Source organism: Dendropsophus ebraccatus, chromosome 7 (genome assembly GCF_027789765.1).
Source record: "Dendropsophus ebraccatus isolate aDenEbr1 chromosome 7, aDenEbr1.pat, whole genome shotgun sequence".
In the NCBI taxonomy this organism is placed as follows: domain Eukaryota; kingdom Metazoa; phylum Chordata; class Amphibia; order Anura; family Hylidae; genus Dendropsophus; species Dendropsophus ebraccatus.
In genome coordinates this window covers 86,169,703-86,187,791 of record NC_091460.1, presented here as the reverse complement: position 1 = coordinate 86,187,791, position 18,089 = coordinate 86,169,703, and the positions used below count along the sequence as shown (strand labels likewise).

The following is an 18,089-nucleotide window of genomic DNA, read 5'->3' as shown; positions in this document are numbered from 1 at the left end:
ATAGTTTACATCTCGCTTGTCACTATCACAACCTGCACTACATTTCCCGGCGACCCGCGCGCTGTGTTTGCGCAGGCGCCGTTGATGATTCCTTGCACAGGGCAGTGGTACGCAGTTTAGATTAGATAGTGGTGTTGGCGCTGCTGCCCCTGTATAGCCACTGGTCTGATCTTCCACCATCACGATGATGTCTGCCTGCAGGTATACGAGCCAAGGTGAGCGGGGGACGGGCAGTGTGCTTCCGGTTTAGCAGCTGTCACTGCTCCTGGTGCGCTGGAGAGTGTGAAGCTACTGTGGCACTACAGCTCCCAGAATGCATCACTAGCTGCTGTCTTCTACTGCCTGCTGGGACGTGTAGTGTCAGTCTCCATGGTGGATACATAGAAGTGGCCTGGGTGCAGCCTGTGCTGGTGACCTGTCCGGGGGATATTCCCAGTACCGGGCAGTGTCCTTGTCTGACCATGCCTGTGTATGGCTGCAGCTGTGTCCTGCCCCCTACTGGTCACACTGCTTATGTAGGGGAAAGGTCACAGCCCATGTAATGGATGTGTACTATGCACTCTCTGCGTTATACATGCTGCTCCTATATGAAAGGAGTAGTATATCCCCGCCCTCCCCTACTTATAGTGTAATGGACCCTATAAATCCCCATCAGGGGACCGTCTTACATGGAAGCAGAATCTGTGCCAGAAATGTGCATGTACAACATGTGTGAACATACCCTGAACCTCAGAAGACGCCTCTTCAGCCCTGATCCCCAAGACTCTTTTACAGATTATGGTTTCGGCTGGATGAGCATTTATTTGAATGCCCCTTCCTGATAATTGGACCATCTAATGCTGCGTTTACACGGAACGATTATCGCTCGAATTTTCACAATAACGATCGCATTGGAGTGATAATCATACCGTGTAAACACAGCAAACGATCAAACTCGTTCTCAAGCCCCCCCCCCCTAGACCATTTAAAAGGGCAATTAGTGTAGGCTCTCTCCATTTTTCCATAAAAAGAAGAGATCAATGCACCACCATGGATTTCAGTTGCTCATGTGAATATAAAATAGAGGGTTGAAACACATGAGATGCCAGTGGCTGAATTTGTGAAATGCAGTCTCCATTGCCAGGTTAGGGTATGTTCATATCTCGTTTTTAGCCGCACGTCGGGCTACATGGCAGAAATCAGTGAAAAAAGGATGCTGCCGTGCAGCCCGACATGCGGCCGACGGCCACATTGACTTTGAGCAGAACGGAGTCATTATGTGTTCTGTGTTCTACTCATTTGCGGGACGTACACGGCTTCTGTGCAGGACTCAGAAGCGTAGTCGACCACGCTTTTGAGTCCTGCACAGAAGCCGTGTACGTCCGGTAAATGAGCAGAACATAGTCACATAATGACTCCGTCCTGCTCATTAAAGTCAATGTGGCTGTCAGGCTGCACGGCAGCATCCTTTTTTCACTGATTTCTGCCGTGTAGCCCGACGTGCGGCTAAAAACGAGATATGAACATACCCTAAGTATTCAAATCTGAAACTTTATTTAGGATTAAAATCCTGTAAAATGATGTGCTGGAAAAAGGAAATAGCAGTCTTGATGGCTGAGAACTCCAGAATTCAAAAGTTGCCAGTTTCCTTTGTGTTCTTTACAGTACATCATTGTTCAGGAATTTATTCATGTTGTAATAAAGTGTCAGATTTTTAAACTTACCTGGCTCCAGAGGCTGCATTTTATATGTTCTGGCCACATTTGCACTGTAGCTTCCCGTGATATTGTGACAGGTCAGTAACACAATGAATCCAGACTGCGCCTGATGAACCCCATAGAGTTTCACTCTCATGGCTTTCTTTGATCTGATGGCAGGGACAATGCCGCATGCTGTTATTAATGTCAACAGTGAGAAAATAGGGGGAAATTGCCTTTGAAAGCTTACACCCCATTTTATATAAAGAAAGGGTGTTTTATTGCTGTGTAATATCTTATATATACTGCTCCTAATTTTACAACAGGCGGTAAAGTAATTTTTCAGAGCATGGAGCATCAGTGTAGTTTTTCAACAGCTGGAGAGCTACTGGCAGGGTAAAACTCACTTATGGTTTTAGTTGTCTCAGTGCTCCTTATGAAGGGCATTTGTAGGATAGGCTGCAATATGCTCTGCATTTAAGATTGATGTCTAAATTGACTTTGCCAAAGGTTAAATAAAAAAAAAAAAAAATTATTCACACAAGACAAGATGTTAGACCCTTGTACAGCAGAGACATTGATTTAGTGCAGTTTGGTACCTGGTTTATCTTCATTAGTGTCAGTACACATGGTAACAAAAGCCTGCGGGAAAGGTCTGATTGTACTTGACGTCATTGGTCGCCTGACTAATTATATGAACTTCTTTGGAACGGTCACCAACACAATACCCTTTTACCCTAGCTTCACCAACATTACATTATTTATGATCATTGGTAGATGCCATGAATAAGAGAGAAAATATTACCTACAACATTTTTGCCATAATAAAGATTCAAATACAGCACTAAGATTTCTGCACATAGCATTGTTCATAGATAAAGTACAGCCTGTCCAGCAGAAGAACAAAACTTCATACAGCTGTGTCACACATAAGGTTAACTATTGACCGCTGGATTGCAATAAAAAAATACTAATGTCCTACTGGTGAAAACCACAATTAGTACTTACAAGGTTAATAGACATTTTAAAGAGAAATCCTCTTTTCTTGTGTCCTTACAGCACATCAATGCTTACGTTACTTGAAGCCACTGAAGACGAGTGTGCCAACATTCTGCATAAAGAGATGGTCATCATCTAATGTGCCACGAATCACTACACATTATACCATCCACCCCCGGGACAAGGACAGCAGATGGGAAGGTATTTGACATATATGCTCTGGCTGTAGGTGGAGAAATCCTGGAGGTGGACATGCTTTTAGATCTGTGTTGACATGACTTACAAGACTATCCACAACCTGTCCCCACCATACATCTCTGACTTGATATCCCTTTACTTGCCCCTCTGTGCTCTCCCCTTGTCCACTCTTCATATAACCGCCTCTAAGATTTCTCTGAGCTTCCTCCATACTCTGGAACTCGCTACCCTGACACATCCGGCTCTCATCTTCCAACCACGTTGAACAGCTACCCCTTCCACCTACTGCCCACCTCCTCTCACCTTGTAGATTGAAAGGCTCTTCTCCCCCCATGTACCAGTCTGGCATTTACTTTATTATTGTACTTTTCTTGATTTTGTGCTGCATTCTGTATGTGTACATCCTGTATATTTCCTTATTATATGTAAAGTGCTCTGGAATCAAGGGCTCTTTACATATAACTAATAATAATAATTGCACTTTACAATATAGTATATAGTAGTACCCCATAATCCATGCACCACTACTGCCATGCAGGCTGATGAAAAATGAGCACACAGCCGCATCCTGAGCACACAGTAATAAATTTTATTACCTTGTGGTGCGTTGTGCACAAATGTCAGAGGGTAGGGGGTTTAAAATGACCATAAAGCAAATGGCCAAGCAAGGTCATAGAAGTTTACCCCAGGTATAGATGAATAGATGTTAACCTCAACATATTTATTTTATGTAACAAGATGCACATTACAATTTAGTATTCGTATATAATGAGTTATCTTTTTTGTCATACTAGATGTCAGCATGGAGAGGTTTGCAGAGGAAGCTGATGTGGTGGTTGTTGGAGGTGGCCCTGCAGGGCTCTCTGCAGCCATACGGTTAAAGCAGCTTGCGGCAGAGAGTGACAAGGAGCTGCGTGTTTGCTTAGTGGAAAAGGGAGCCCAGATTGGGGCACACACCCTTTCCGGGGCCTGTCTGGAGCCACGAGCCTTGGAGGAGCTGTTTCCTGACTGGAAGGAACGAGGGGTTAGTATGAGTGTGTGTGTATATGTAATAACATACACTCACCGGCCACTTTATTAGGTACACCTGTCCAACTGCACGTTACCACTTAATTTCTAATCAGCCAATCACATGGCGGCAACTCAGTGCATTTAGGCATGTAGACATGGTCAAGACAATCTCCTGCAGTTCACACCGAGCATCAGTATGGGGAAGAAAGGTGATTTGAGTGCCTTTGAACGTGGCATGGTTGTTGGTGCCAGAAGGGCTGGTCTGAGTATTTCAGAAACTGCTGATCTACTGGGATTTTCACGCACAACCATCTCTAGGGTTTACAGAGAATGGTCCGAAAAAGAAAAAACATCCAGTGAGCGGCAGTTCTGTGGGCGGAAATGCCTTGTTGATGCCAGAGGTCAGAGGAGAATGGGCAGACTGGTTCGAGCTGATAGAAAGGCAACAGTGACTCAAATAGCCAACCGTTACAACCAAGGTAGGCAGAAGAGCATCTCTGAACGCACAGTACGTCCAACTTTGAGGCAGATGGGCAACAGCAGCAGAAGACCACACCAGGTGCCACTCCTTTCAGCTAAGAACAGGAAACTGAGGCTACAATTTGCACAAGCTCATCATAATTGGACAGTAGAAGATTGGAAAAACGTTGCCTGGTCTGATGAGTCTCGATTTCTGCTTGAACATGACAATGAGTTCACTGTACTCAAATGGCCTCCACAGCCACCAGATCTCAATCCAATAGAGCATCTTTGGGATGTGGTGGAACGGTCGATTCGCATCATGGATGTGCAGCCGACAAATCTGCGGCAACTGTGTGATGCCATCATGTCAATATGGACCAAAATCTCTGAGGAATGCTTCCAGCACCTTGTTGAATCTATGCCATGAAGAATTGAGGCAGTTCTGAAGGCAAAAGGGTGTCCAACCCGTTACTAGCATGGTGTACCTAATAAAGTGGCCGGTGAGTGTATATTAAAAACTTCCTACGAGTGGGTGCCAACAGAGAAAAAACCTGATCCCGGTTTTCACTTTAAACAGCAATGTAGAAAGTTCACAGCACTCCAAATTCAGTAGAAAAGGAAAAACTGTGTCTTAGTACCATAAAGAAAGCAGGTATTGTGCAACGTTACAGCTGTCAGGGCCCTTGCAGACTAAGTAAAAGAGGTGGAATTCATCAGCGGAGTCTGCACTGTGGATTCTGCTTGTCATTTTGTCTGTCCTATTGCTTCAGTGGGATCTGGGATGAGAGGTCTATTATATGGCTGTCAGTGAGTACATGTGGTCCGTGATGGGTTGGCAGGTTAATATTCCTTTGTTTGATCTACTCTTGCAGGCCCCACTGCACACAAAGGTGACTGGAGATAAGTTTGCAATCCTGACAAAAAACTCAAGAATACCAGTGCCTATACTTCCTGGTAAGTGCTTTACATGTGTGACACAGTCCCTTCTCAGGACACCCATTTATTGCCACAAGTGCCCTGCCTTAAGAAAAGACAACACTGTGTAAATCTTGGCCAAAGTCCAATAAGAAGGCTTTTGTTTTCTTTTTTGTCCGTGGTGTAAAAGTTTAGTTGTGACTGTAGATAACGGCAGAATCCCCTTGTGGGTTTCCCTTCCTGTGACATGGAGTTCCTAGAGTAATAACCTATATGTTCAGAAAAACACATTTCCCTGCAGAGCCACTATTTAGTTGGTTTGACCAGTTTGTTTCCCCTTATCAGCTCTCCAGGTATGGGGGGCAGTTATCTCTCCATTGGGGGCACCCTTACCTTACAGCCCCCTCTTTTCAACATCCACAATGCCTGTGAAAGAAGTCTAGGTTATACATATTACCTTTTATTTAGCTGTTTGTGATTTTTAAATGCAACATAAAACAGTATTTTTCTTTAGCACATTGCAGTCACACACTGCTAACTGAAAGGTACTATGTGTATCCTGGACTTTCCTGAAGTTGGAAAGGAGGAACTGTGCGATACTCAATATATAGGTCCCAGGTGCACTTTAAGGTTAACTTCATACGTACAAGATACTCAGTGGATTTCACTCTGCGATCCTGCGTCCTGTCATTTTGTATGGGTTTACATAGCGCAGTCTTTTCATTCCGCTGCAAATATGTAAATCCCCTTCCCACTTAACCTAAAGCTGCTGGGTTATACATTACCTGGCCACGCTCCTGCTTGCTTCTCCGGCTCCCGTCTCTGTGGTGTTCTGCTCAGCCAATCAGTGCTCTGCCCTGCCACAGCTACTGAATGGTTCAATGGGACACCAGGGAGTCGGAATCCTGAGCAGCAGGCCGGAACGTGGCCAGGTAATGTATTAGTACGGCAGCAGTGGGTTTAGTGGGAAAGGATTACATTCTCACAGCGGAATGAGAAATACGGTGTGAGTATGTACATCAATAGAAAATGACAGTACCCAAAATCGCTGTGGAACTTGCAGAATGAAATCCACTGCTACCCAGTACATGTGAAGCTACCCTTATTAGGCTATATTCACACAATATTTATTAAACAAAAGATATAGCCCAAAAAACCCTATCTGGGATGTTAATGGCCAAAAAAAAACTATACAATGACCATGTTGTATACCATTGGGTTTATGCTATAGAAAATAGTGTCAGTGATTTCATGATTTTTATTTTCTTTGTACATATAGGACTTCCAATGAATAATCATGGCAACTACATTGTAAGACTTGGCAACCTTGTCAGCTGGCTTGGTGAGCAAGCAGAGGCTCTTGGTGTTGAGATCTACCCTGGATATGCAGCAGCGGAGGTATGTTGCTGGTCACCTTCATGCAATTGGTCACTGGACAAATGGTTATTTTGCTGCACATGTCAATTCTTTGGCTGAACGACGGAATCCACCCAAGTCTATGGAGCTGGCGGAGAGGAAAGTGGGAGCGCGCGAAGATGGGCAGCGGATTCTGCAGAATTACTCCATGTGCATATACCATAAATATGTCTTAAATTAAATGTCAGTCCAATGACAAGTCGCAAGGTCTCTCCATAGTTCACTGTGCGCAGCTCACACCAGAAAGTCGGCTTGTTCAGGTAACACCCAGTGAGTTTGGTGCACGAGTCTTATTAATTAGCATTGATCTTACACACAGTGCTCACTGGGTGGCAGTGACTGTCTTAAACTCCACCTATGGAAAGTCTGACAGTATTGGCAAGTTTTCGCCCTTACATGTTCTATTTTTCTTTTTGTATTAGGATATTCCTCTATGGTAAAAACCTTTATGTGCAACATTCTATTTTCAGGTACTTTTCCATGAAGATGGCAGTGTTAAAGGAATAGCAACAAATGATGTTGGCATTCACAAAGATGGCTCTCCAAAGGTAACACTGAAAAGAAGCATTTTGTGTAAACGCTTTAGGGAATAGATGGAGTAGGGTTCTTGGTAAAACATGATGTTACCGTGTTTTTCGCATGAACGCTTTAGCAGGAAAACATCTTGCTAAAAAGTGCTCGTGTTTTGGTCTGAAGTCAGGGCAAAAGTAACAGCTCATTCTGACGGCTTCCATAGTGATCGGGTAAAGTGCTAATTTACTCCTCCTGTCTGACACTGATTTGTATTATCAATGCCAGGCAGGAGAGGAAGCTAGATGCAATGAGCATCTGAGAAAGGCTACCAAGAATCATGTACCAGAAAAGCAGTTTCAGGTTGCGTTCACACTACGTATATTTCAGTCAGTATATGTATATTTCAGTCAGTATTGCAGCCAAAACCAGGAGTGGATTAAAAACACAGAAAGGATCTGTTCACACAATGTTGAAATTGAGTGGATGGCCGCCATATAACAGTAAATAACTTCCATTATTTCAATACAACAGCCATTGTTTTAAAATAACAGCAAATATTTGCCATTAAATGGCGGCCATCCACTCAATTTCAACATTGTGTGAACAGATCCTTTCTGTGTTTTTAATCCATTCTGGTTTTGGTTGCAATACTGACTGAAATATACGTAGTGTGAACGCAGCCTCAGGGTTGTGGGAAGTTAGCAGTATGTGTAATACATACAGAACTTAGTGTGTATATGTAGCAGAGCTGTAATTTTTTTTTTGGCTATGTGTCAATTCAAGAATGTAGTAATGATGACAGTAAAGGTTTTGTCAGGATTATTGCCATACTGTATTGTGTCTTTTAGAACTAGGAAATGACCTCACTTGTCACTTGTGTTTTATTCCTATAGTCCACATTCGAACGGGGCCTAGAACTGCATGCCAAGGTGACCATCTTTGGAGAGGGCTGCCATGGGCATCTTGCCAAACAGCTGTACAAGACATTTAATCTTAGAGAGAACTGCGAACCACAAACCTATGCCATTGGGCTGAAGGAGGTAAAGATGTTTCCCACTTGTTATCTGCTCTAGTTAGTTATTGCAGAAATGAAACAAGATTTTGAATTGAACAAGATACTAATACTGTCTAATTCTTAGCTCTAACTTGATCAATTTTAAGATTTTTATTAATGTGATGTTGCTGTAAGATGAAGGTGGCCTATCTAGTCAAAGTTTACATCAACTATTAGAAATCATGCCCCTTATTAGATGATGCACAAAGTGCCCCAAAATCATAGTCATGTCATCTAAGCAGTTTTTCTGCAAATTACTTCAGAATTCTGGCATTCTCTGTAAATCCATTAAGTAAAGTGATACCTCGATTCTCATACTGCTCTGAACTTAAACATTATTTTCAGGGACACAGATCACACAAAGAGACACTGACATGTGCAGGTGCTGATGGCATCAATGTGTGGCTGCGCTGCTGTGTGTTCCCTGTTGTTTGCCACCTGCTTTAGCCTTCCCCTCCACTGTATTGTCTGTACCGGCATGGTCCTCCTGATGAAACTATGCACCAGCACTATAAAGAATGAGGTGTGAGGGTCCCTGTGTGCACTATTTTGTTTTACAAGTACAGTACTATACCCTAGTGATTAAATTGTACATTTTTCTATGAAACATACAGACATAGTAGTAGCTATTGGTGGATGCTGGAATCAATTAAACACATTTACATTACTACTTATGGGGAAAACTGCTTGGTTCTCAACCAGCCTGCCAAAACGAATTAGTTCTGAGAACAGAGGTACCACTGTATATTGAAAGGTTTTTACATTAACCCTTTCACGACCTGGGGTCATTGATGCCTCAATGCCCAGGTCGTTTAAGGATATCAGCTTATGAGATCATAATGATCCCATAAGCTGATGTCCCTGTGTCTGCCCCCTCTCCTCTGTCCCCTGCCGCTGTTACAATCTTGTGACAGCAGCAGGGGAGAGAAGGGAGGGGGCAGAGCTCACTGCCGCGCGCCCTACCTTCCCTCCCTACCTCCTTCCCCCCGCCGGCCCCGTAGCAAGGAAACTGGAAGTCTGAGGCTTCCGGTTTCCATGGCTACCATCAGGGGTCTGTGATCACTTCGCAGAGCCCCGATGGACAACGTACAGAGAATTCTTCCTCTGTAGAGGGAGAATTCTCTGTCAAAAGCCCTATAGATGCTGCGGTCGTGCTGACCGCAGTACCTATAGGGTTAACTCTCAGCACCGCAGCCGGTGCGGAAGGTGCCCGGCTATCTGTAATTTACCCTAGCGGATAAAAACAGCCGCAGCTCCGGTGCCTGTGTCATCCTGCAGCGTAAATTAACGTCACTGCAGCATCAGGCAAAATATTTTGAAAATTCTAGTTTATCATATAGTGACAACGTAGTCCTAATAATACAAAGATGATTAATAACCTATCACTGTTTGCATCGAGTAAGGTCATTAGGTCATCTTTAAACTGCAGATGTGGTCCTTGGTTGCATTTGAACCCTTGGTTGCTTGTTTATCTGCTGATTGCTGACCCTATTACACAGGGCATTATCTGCTTATTCAGCCCAAAATTACTATGTGTATGAGGGCCCTAAAGGTGACTATACCTGAATGCTGAATGGATGTTCGGGAGTGCCCCATACACCATATGCTGATGCCCGTACCTGCCACCGACAAAGGTGTAAAGTGTATGGAGACCTTTAGTCCGCTTTCATCCAGATCTTTAAAAAAAGCTATTTATAGAGAATTTTTTTAGCAGAAAATAACTTAAATGTTTTTATGTTGAACATATTTTTAAAGAATATTTGGTGATATTTTTTCTAATTTTCAATTTTTCTGTCTCTATTATAAGATAGTTCTGAAATCTTGCAGTTTTCATTCTCACCACTGGGGCTAAAAACTAAGCTGAGACTTCCTGTTGTGTCTATAGTGATAAGAGGAGGCTGCTGTAAAGTGATCTGTACAGCACTGCAGCGACGTGACACCAGTAGTTATGAGAGACAATAGCAGCTCCCTGTGGAATGACCTTTTTTATAAAAGGTCACAGGGCGTGCTCAATTATGTTTTACATTCATCTCAAGGGGACAGAGTCTGTCTATTGCAGTTTTGCATGAGACTTGCTGTAAAGCATGTCAGTAAATGCTGTTAGGAACAGCCCAGACAAGAAGGCAGCCCACATAACAATGTACAAAGAGTAAAAGGAAAAAAATTTGTGATAAAACTGAAACAGATTAGAATAAAAGAACTGCATCTCCAACAAACAGAGGTATACTTGTACATTTAACATTGTTTTCCCTTATTTTTATGTTTTATTATTGTTGTAATGTTTTGTTGCTTATTGCATCAATTGAGCAAAGTGTGTTGGGTGGATTAAAATGTTTTTATTTTTTTCTCACATTCAGCTATGGCTTATTGATGAGAAGAAGTGGCAGCCGGGTCTTGTTGAACACACTGTAGGTTGGCCTTTGGATAGACATACTTATGGTGGATCGTTCCTTTATCACCTCAATGAGGGAGAACCACTTGTAGCTCTTGGTTTTGTGGTAAGTCTTAGCAAGCATGATACATAAAAAGCAAAGGTTTGCTTGGTGTTGACATGCCATCAAATTGACCACTGTGGTCTAGATCAGTGTCTCTCAACTCCAGTCCTCAAGTACCCCCAACACATCATGTTTTCAGGATTTACTCAGCATCTTACAAGGGATGTATCAAGTCAGTGTATCAAGTATCACCACAGCTGTTCTTTGTACAGGACATCCTCACATCATGACATGTTGCTGGTACTTGAGGACTGGAGTTGGGAAACAATGTTCTAGACTAGAGCACCCACCCAGATCTAGTTACTAAGATACTTTGTAAATGTCTAAACCTTTATATATTGATTCCTCTGGTGATTCCGCTTGTTTTTTTTTATTTTTTTTTATTGCAGGTCGGTTTAGATTATCAGAATCCATACATAAACCCATTCAGAGAGTTCCAGCGGTGGAAACATCACCCCTCTGTGTGCCCTACACTGGAGGGCGGAACCCGAATTGCTTATGGAGCCCGCGCTCTTAATGAAGGGGGTTTCCAGGTAACATCCTGCTTTACACTAGTATTGCACTATGTTTTTCTATTGTATCATACCTATGCTTTAGAGGTTTGTTCAATACTTTAAATCTATATCTTCTAGAAGAACAATTGTGGATAAAGTGTAACTTTGTAGAAATCAATAGTACAAGCGATTTTATGAAACTCTGTAATAGGTTTTATTAGGCTGTGTTCACACTGCGATTTTGCAATCCGTTTTTTTCCATCAGTTTCTTGCAAAAAAACAGATTTAAAAATGGATGCATTTGTGTGCATCCATTTTTTCCATTGACTTCCATTGTAGTATGAAGGATCAAAGCGGATAAATTTTTTTAACGTACACAAAAATTTAGTCAACCTAATTTTTGTGTCCCTTAATAAAAACATCTGTTTTGATCCTTATTTTTTAATAATGGAAGTCAATGGAAAAACGGATGCACTTAAATGCATCCGTTTTTTTAAAAGAAAAAAAGGATGAAATAAAAAAACGGATTGCAAAAACTGTGTGAACCCAGCCTTAGGCAAGAGTTTCTTTCTGTACTCAAAAAGCTGTTTTCCAACCTCCCCCTCCCCCCCCATATGTTCACTATCAAGGCAAAGTCGTCTACATAGAGGAGCAAAGTGAAGACAGGTTGACATCCCGCTGCTAGTATGTAAGTTAACCCCCCCGGCGGCTGGAGCATACTGTACATCACCTCCTCCCCGCTCTGGCTTGCTTCGGGGGTTCCCAGTGTCTGCTGGTCCCGCTCAGCCAATCAGTGTGCTGCTCTGTCGCAGCCACTGATTGGCTGAGTGGGACGTCCTGCCAAGAACCCCTGAAGCAAGCCGGAGCGGGGAGGAGGTGATGTATGCTCTGACCGGCGAGGGGTTAACTTACATACTCGCAGCATGATGTCAATTTTTCTACGATTATGCATTCTCATTGGGATGAACTGACACTGGATCCGCAGCGGATTTCGCTGAGGATCCGGTGTGCCCCAGGAAGCTTGTTCCTACCCCAATATAACATATCATGTTGTTTTCAGTCATTGCCAAAGCTGACATTCCCTGGAGGTCTATTAGTTGGATGCAGCCCTGGCTTCCTGAATGTACCGAAGATTAAAGGGACTCACACAGCAATGAAAAGTGGTATGCAGGCAGCAGAATCAATCTTTAAGCAACTTACTGCCGAAAGTCTCCAGTCAAGTACCCAAGGTATCTAGTACACTGTATTGTCACATTAACCGTTTTCTACAAATCACTATCTCATATTTGCACAATCTCCTAAATGCTATGTTCCTTGCTTAAAACCTGCTTTTGTGATCAGTGTATCAATACATAGCTTGCTACAGATTTGATGTGAACAAACTATACAGTGTTGATGGTTTATCTTTTTTTTATTGGGGTTTTAGGGCTCAATGTCACAGAGTATGAAGAAAACCTAAAAAAGTCATGGGTATGGAAAGAGCTCTATAGCGTGAGAAACATCAGACCTTCTTGCCATGGACCTCTGGGATTGTATGGTGGCATGATATATACTGGTATTTTCTACTGGATACTAAGGGGAATGGAGCCTTGGACATTGAAGCATAAAGGTATTCATGTGAAAACTAAGCACTTCACCATTGACCACTGCTACAAAAAGGATTACGTTGAGCAGAATATTTCTTAAGGGTCTTTTAATTCCTTGTTCACATTGGCCTGTCCCCTTCAGCATGTACAGTATGTTGCCAGCTGTGTAGTGTTGCAGCCTTGTCCCATTTACAGCGGCTCAGCAGTCACTGACCATGTCTACGATTTCTATTACTTTCTATGCAACCTCAGCAGTATATCAAAAAATTTTAATGGCCAGAGTAACCCTTTAATATTGGCATGTTCCTTTAGTTCAGTCCACCGGTCCGTACAACAATGAAGCAATGGGGGGGGGGGGGGGGGGGGGAATTTATCAAGGCTAGCATACTTGTACACTGGTCCTAAAAATAGAGTCGGCCAGATTTACTTTCTTCCATGGCTTCTGCCTGTTCCCAGGCGTACTATAATAAATGAGGTGCTGGAGGAGGAGGTCACAGCTCCTCCCTACCTTGCCACATCGCATAATCCCGATACTACAAATGAAAACTTCTCAGTAGGAAAGTAGGTAGCAATACCACTCTACAAGTCTCTGCTTCAAAGCACATGCTATATTTTGACATGTCAGAGAAGGAGAGGACGGCACTGCCACACTGTCTGCTCCCTGCTCTGTCAATGAGAAAAGTCGGCCAGTTGGATAAGTCTTATCACCTGGCACAGAGCCAGGAGAGGACCATGTGGACTTCTCACAACTTGTTCTTACAATTGCTTAGGGTCTGAACACTCAGACGAGAACCATTTAAAACTGCCACACTGTCTGCTCCCTGCTCTGTCAATGAGAAAAGTCGGCCAGTTGGATAAGTCTTATCACCTGGCACAGAGCCAGGAGAGGACCATGTGGACTTCTCACAACTTGTTCTTACAATTGCTTAGGGTCTGAACACTCAGACGAGAACCATTTAAAACTTTTCTTTTGACATATTTCTCTGACATGTCAAAGGTTTTTTGAAAGAAAAGTGACACTTTAAAGGGGTACTCCGGCAGGGGGGCACTTTTTTGATGGGACTGGGGAGGGGGGTGGCTGAGGAAAAAGACGTCCACTCACTTACCCAGGTCCATCGGCGGGTCCCGCATCGCGGCGCTCCGGTCTACGGCCGCTTCCTGGTGCCTGACGCCGCCCGAGACACTACGTCTCAGGTCCGCTCAGCCATTCAGTGAAGGAGGCGGGATCTTAGCGGACTTGACACGTGGCTGAGTGGACCTGAGACGTAGTGTCTCGGGTGGCGTCAGACACCAGGGAGCGGCCGGGGACCGGAGCGCCACGATGCGGGACCCGCCGCTGGAACCAGGGAGGTGAGTGGACGTCTTTTTCCTCAGCCACCCCCTCCCCAATCCCATCAAAAAAGTGCCCCCCCACCGGAGTACCCCTTTAAGGCTTACGCTCTTGCTGTTAATATACCCCCCTCAACCTAAAAGGTTAAGGTTCAAGCTTAGCCCCAGTCCATTGTAGATCTTGTCCTGTCATTTACACAGATTCCTGGAAAACCTGCTATTTATTGAGGGATTCCCATTCTAGTTATACCATATTTTAATAAAGTTGTATTTTTCCCAATAGGTTTGGATAGCAACCAGCTAAAGCCAGCCAAGGAGTGCACACCCATTGAGTACCCAAAACCCGATGGCAAGATTAGTTTTGATCTTCTTTCATCTGTGGCTCTAAGTGGTACTAACCATGAACATGACCAGCCAGCACATCTAACATTACGGGATGACAGTGTACCAGTCAACAAGAACCTTGCTATATATGATGGCCCAGAGCAAAGGTTTTGCCCAGCAGGTGAGTGGCAATATTCTATTAAGTCTGCTGAAGGGAATGATACAGTGGTGATACAATTGGCATAGTGTAGTAATACTGAATCTTCACAAAGGGAAAGGTAGTGTTAAATTTGGTACAATACACAGCTAGACATTCATCTTCCTATATGCAATCTCATGGCTGTACATGCACATTGGTATGTTGCATACAGGTGAACGGCAATATACTTGGCGCAACCATTGTAAGGTGTTTATCCAGGCCTATGTTTTAATCAAATTTATCCTAAACCTATGCACAAAAACAAATCATATCAATGAAAATATGTTAATTATTGCATAAGGACAAAATCTAAAAGTTTTTTTTAAGTGACTGTCACTTAAAAGAAAAACTTGACATGTTACACAAAAGTCAAAAGATTTTTCACGGTCCAGGTGTTCAGGCCTCTAATGATCGCTAGACTGAGGCGGGAAGAAGCTCCCAGCTGAGCGTTTCACACTCACTGTACTGCTCTCCCTTGTCATGCTGCCGGAGACTGGCACCATTGTAAAGGTCCCTATACACTGTCAGTAACCGCTTTCTCTTCCAGCTTCCCCATACATGAGAACATTCTGAGGGGAAAGCTGCAGCCAGACTGCTTTGGTGCTGGTTTATTCCTTTGAGAACAAAAGGCTAAAAAACATGCAGTCTGTCTGACCTTTTTTCTGAAACATTAGTCTGAAAAATAAACTCTGGTTCTTGTTTTCAGGTGTCTATGAATATGTTCCTCTGGAATCTGGCGAAGGGTCCCGGTTACAAATCAATGCCCAAAACTGTGTACACTGTAAGACCTGTGATATTAAAGATCCAAGTCAGAACATTAACTGGGTTGTGCCAGAAGGTGGCGGCGGACCTGCTTACAATGGAATGTGAGCATGCCCTAGAAGCAGTGTTTTATTCGGTTACTGACTGGTAACAACCTGACGCCAGAATGTTTCAGGAAAATTGTTTATCAGGTTTTAATCACATGTGAGACCAGGGCTGTGGAGTTCCACTAGTGCTCCTGGGATTACTGTAACACACTAATGTAGAACAGCCAACTGATTTCTGCTTTGGAAAATTGTTCATTGCGCCAGTGCATTGCCTTACTGTATCTGGTCAAATTGAAGACTACTATAAGGCAAGCTCTTCATCAGCTATGGACAATGCCTTATTTTTGCATAAAATGTAAAAGAAAAGCTTTGTACGTTCCACATTTTTATGTGAAAAAAAGCATTTTACTAAATGTATTTTGTCTTCTGTTTAAACACATGGATCTATGCAAGAAAAGGTTTCACACATCCACGAAGTTACATTCCGTTCAGTCACCACGAGATTTAAGAACGGAGGGTCTTTGTAGCTTATATGCACCCCACTTTGGGAATTACATCTATAGCACTATCTAAAGGGGTACTCCAGAGGAAAATAACTTTTTTTTTTAATTCAACTAGTGTCAAAAAGTTATACAGATTTATAAATGACTTCTATTTAAAGAATCTCAAGTCTTCAAGTACTAAAGTCAATCTGTCAGCACCTGGGCTGGCCCTGAGGTGCTGGTGTGTTCCCCTGTTACCTTTGTTTTCGCCATCGGTGCTGTAGATGTGTCTTGCCCAACACACGCGTCAAAGAGGAGTAGTGATCACCCAACTTGCCCCCCCCATCTTCATCTGTGCCATAGACTCCATTCTATGGTCAGGCAGAAATGGGGGTGAGCTGCGGCATTCCAGACTCCATAGCGTGCACATACCCTAAGTTCCCAATGCGTTGTGCCACAGTAAAAAAAAAAAAAAAAAAACTGCTCTGATTTTAATGCAGTATGTCCTGGCTTTAAAGCCAGTTCACAGGATGTAAAACTGGCAGAATTTTGAATCCTGCCAGCCTCCATGTCATACAGGCAGTCTATACTCCCATGTGAACTGGCATTTAGAAACTCCACAAATGGACCTAAGGCTGCATTCACACGTTCAGTGTTTTTCCGGGCCTGTGAATGTAGTCCACTAGCTACCGCCTTAGATGGGAAAGAGACCTTTTCACATATTAAGGCCTAATGTTAAGCCACAAGAGAGACACTTCATGAATCGTTGAGCAAAGTACAGCAATGCCCTATACATAGTCACACTGCAGGGCTCTATGGATGTTTCTTGGGTACCAGTACAGAGAAAACCCCTGAGAACTAACCCCATTTTGGAAACTACACCCCTTAAAATGGCTTGGTTAAAATTATCAATGACTTGCTTGATTTAAAATTTGAAGATTGTATTATTGCTTTTTACTGCATGGCCATGAAAGTAAAAAAAAAAAACAAAAAACACATACTTACGAATTTGCTGTCAACCCCCGTCGCCATTTTGTGACTATGTCGTCACAAGTGGGGGGTGGGCCTGGTCTTCCTTTGCTTCCTCACTTCCGTGGTCCCAAGGCATGAATGAGAGCGACATGTGATGGCTGGAATGCATCACATGGCTTCCAGCTTGCTCAGCTCTGATTGGCTGAGCAAGCTGGAAGCCATGTGATGCAATTCAGCCATCACATGTCGCTCTCATTCATGCCTTGGGACCACGGAAGTGAGGAAGATTGCGGGCGGCGGAATATTTGAATGGCGATAGACTTAGGAGGCATGGTGAGTATAGGGTCTGGGCCTGTGTTTGTTTGGTTTTTTTGCTGACACCGGAGTTGTCCTTTAAGCCCCAATTGACTTTTATAAGATTCCTCTTGTAAAATCCACCTAAAGAATTGACGGAAAGCAGATCTGCGGCAAAAAACTGTCAGAAACTAAGAACGAATTCCTCAGTGTTCGCATACCCTTAGGGCCCTAGCACACTGACCAAACATTTATTCTTTGGACGGACAACAGAATGCGCCTGTGCATTGAATGGAGTCTATGACACGGGAGGAGATGCGCCCCTGCCGCAGTTCACGAGCGTCAGATTTTCCAAAGTGTGCACATATCCTAACAAGGTAAAGGCTTCCTTCTCATCCAAGCAGGAGAGTTTATATTATTACCATTTGCTGATGTTTCCTCACATTATCTATGGTAGCATACTGTATAAATCATGCCCCTCATTGTCACCCTCCCTCAAGTACCATTTATAGTCACTTACTGTGGAAATCATCAGTCCAGAAGAGTTCATTTTCACCAGGACTATGTCATGATATAGAGAAAAAAAATGTGTAGTGATAAGCCAGAGAGGGAGGAAGTCCTGTTTGTGTAATACTGGCTAACAAGCAAGCCCCTGAAATGAAGAGACTAAGAGCTGTGCACCATGGAGGGAGCCTCTCTACAGCAGTCTGAGTACTAAAATCACCTCTTCATCTCTGAAAGATTAATCTGATAAAATCTGCAGAATTTTTTTAACTTTTTTTTTTTAAACCATGTACCCTTTAATTGTATGGAAACCCCTCAAGTGATGGCAAAAGACTTATCATGAAAGACAGCAACCAG

The 18,089-nt window shown here is 43.3% G+C and overlaps 1 protein-coding gene across 1 annotated transcript; it reads left to right on the top strand.

Moving 5' to 3' along the window:
• Positions 1–56: 56 nt before the first annotated feature.
• ETFDH (electron transfer flavoprotein dehydrogenase) lies at positions 57–15,893 on the top strand. Its single transcript, XM_069977857.1, has 13 exons — positions 57–215; positions 2,736–2,876; positions 3,668–3,897; positions 5,219–5,300; positions 6,541–6,659; positions 7,148–7,225; positions 8,084–8,230; positions 10,602–10,742; positions 11,129–11,272; positions 12,294–12,462; positions 12,660–12,842; positions 14,432–14,653; positions 15,378–15,893. The coding sequence occupies exons 1-13, from the start codon at positions 185–187 to the stop codon at positions 15,539–15,541; spliced, it is 1,851 nt and encodes a 616-aa protein (XP_069833958.1). The 5' UTR covers positions 57–184; the 3' UTR covers positions 15,542–15,893.
• The last annotated feature ends 2,196 nt before the right edge of the window (positions 15,894–18,089 follow it).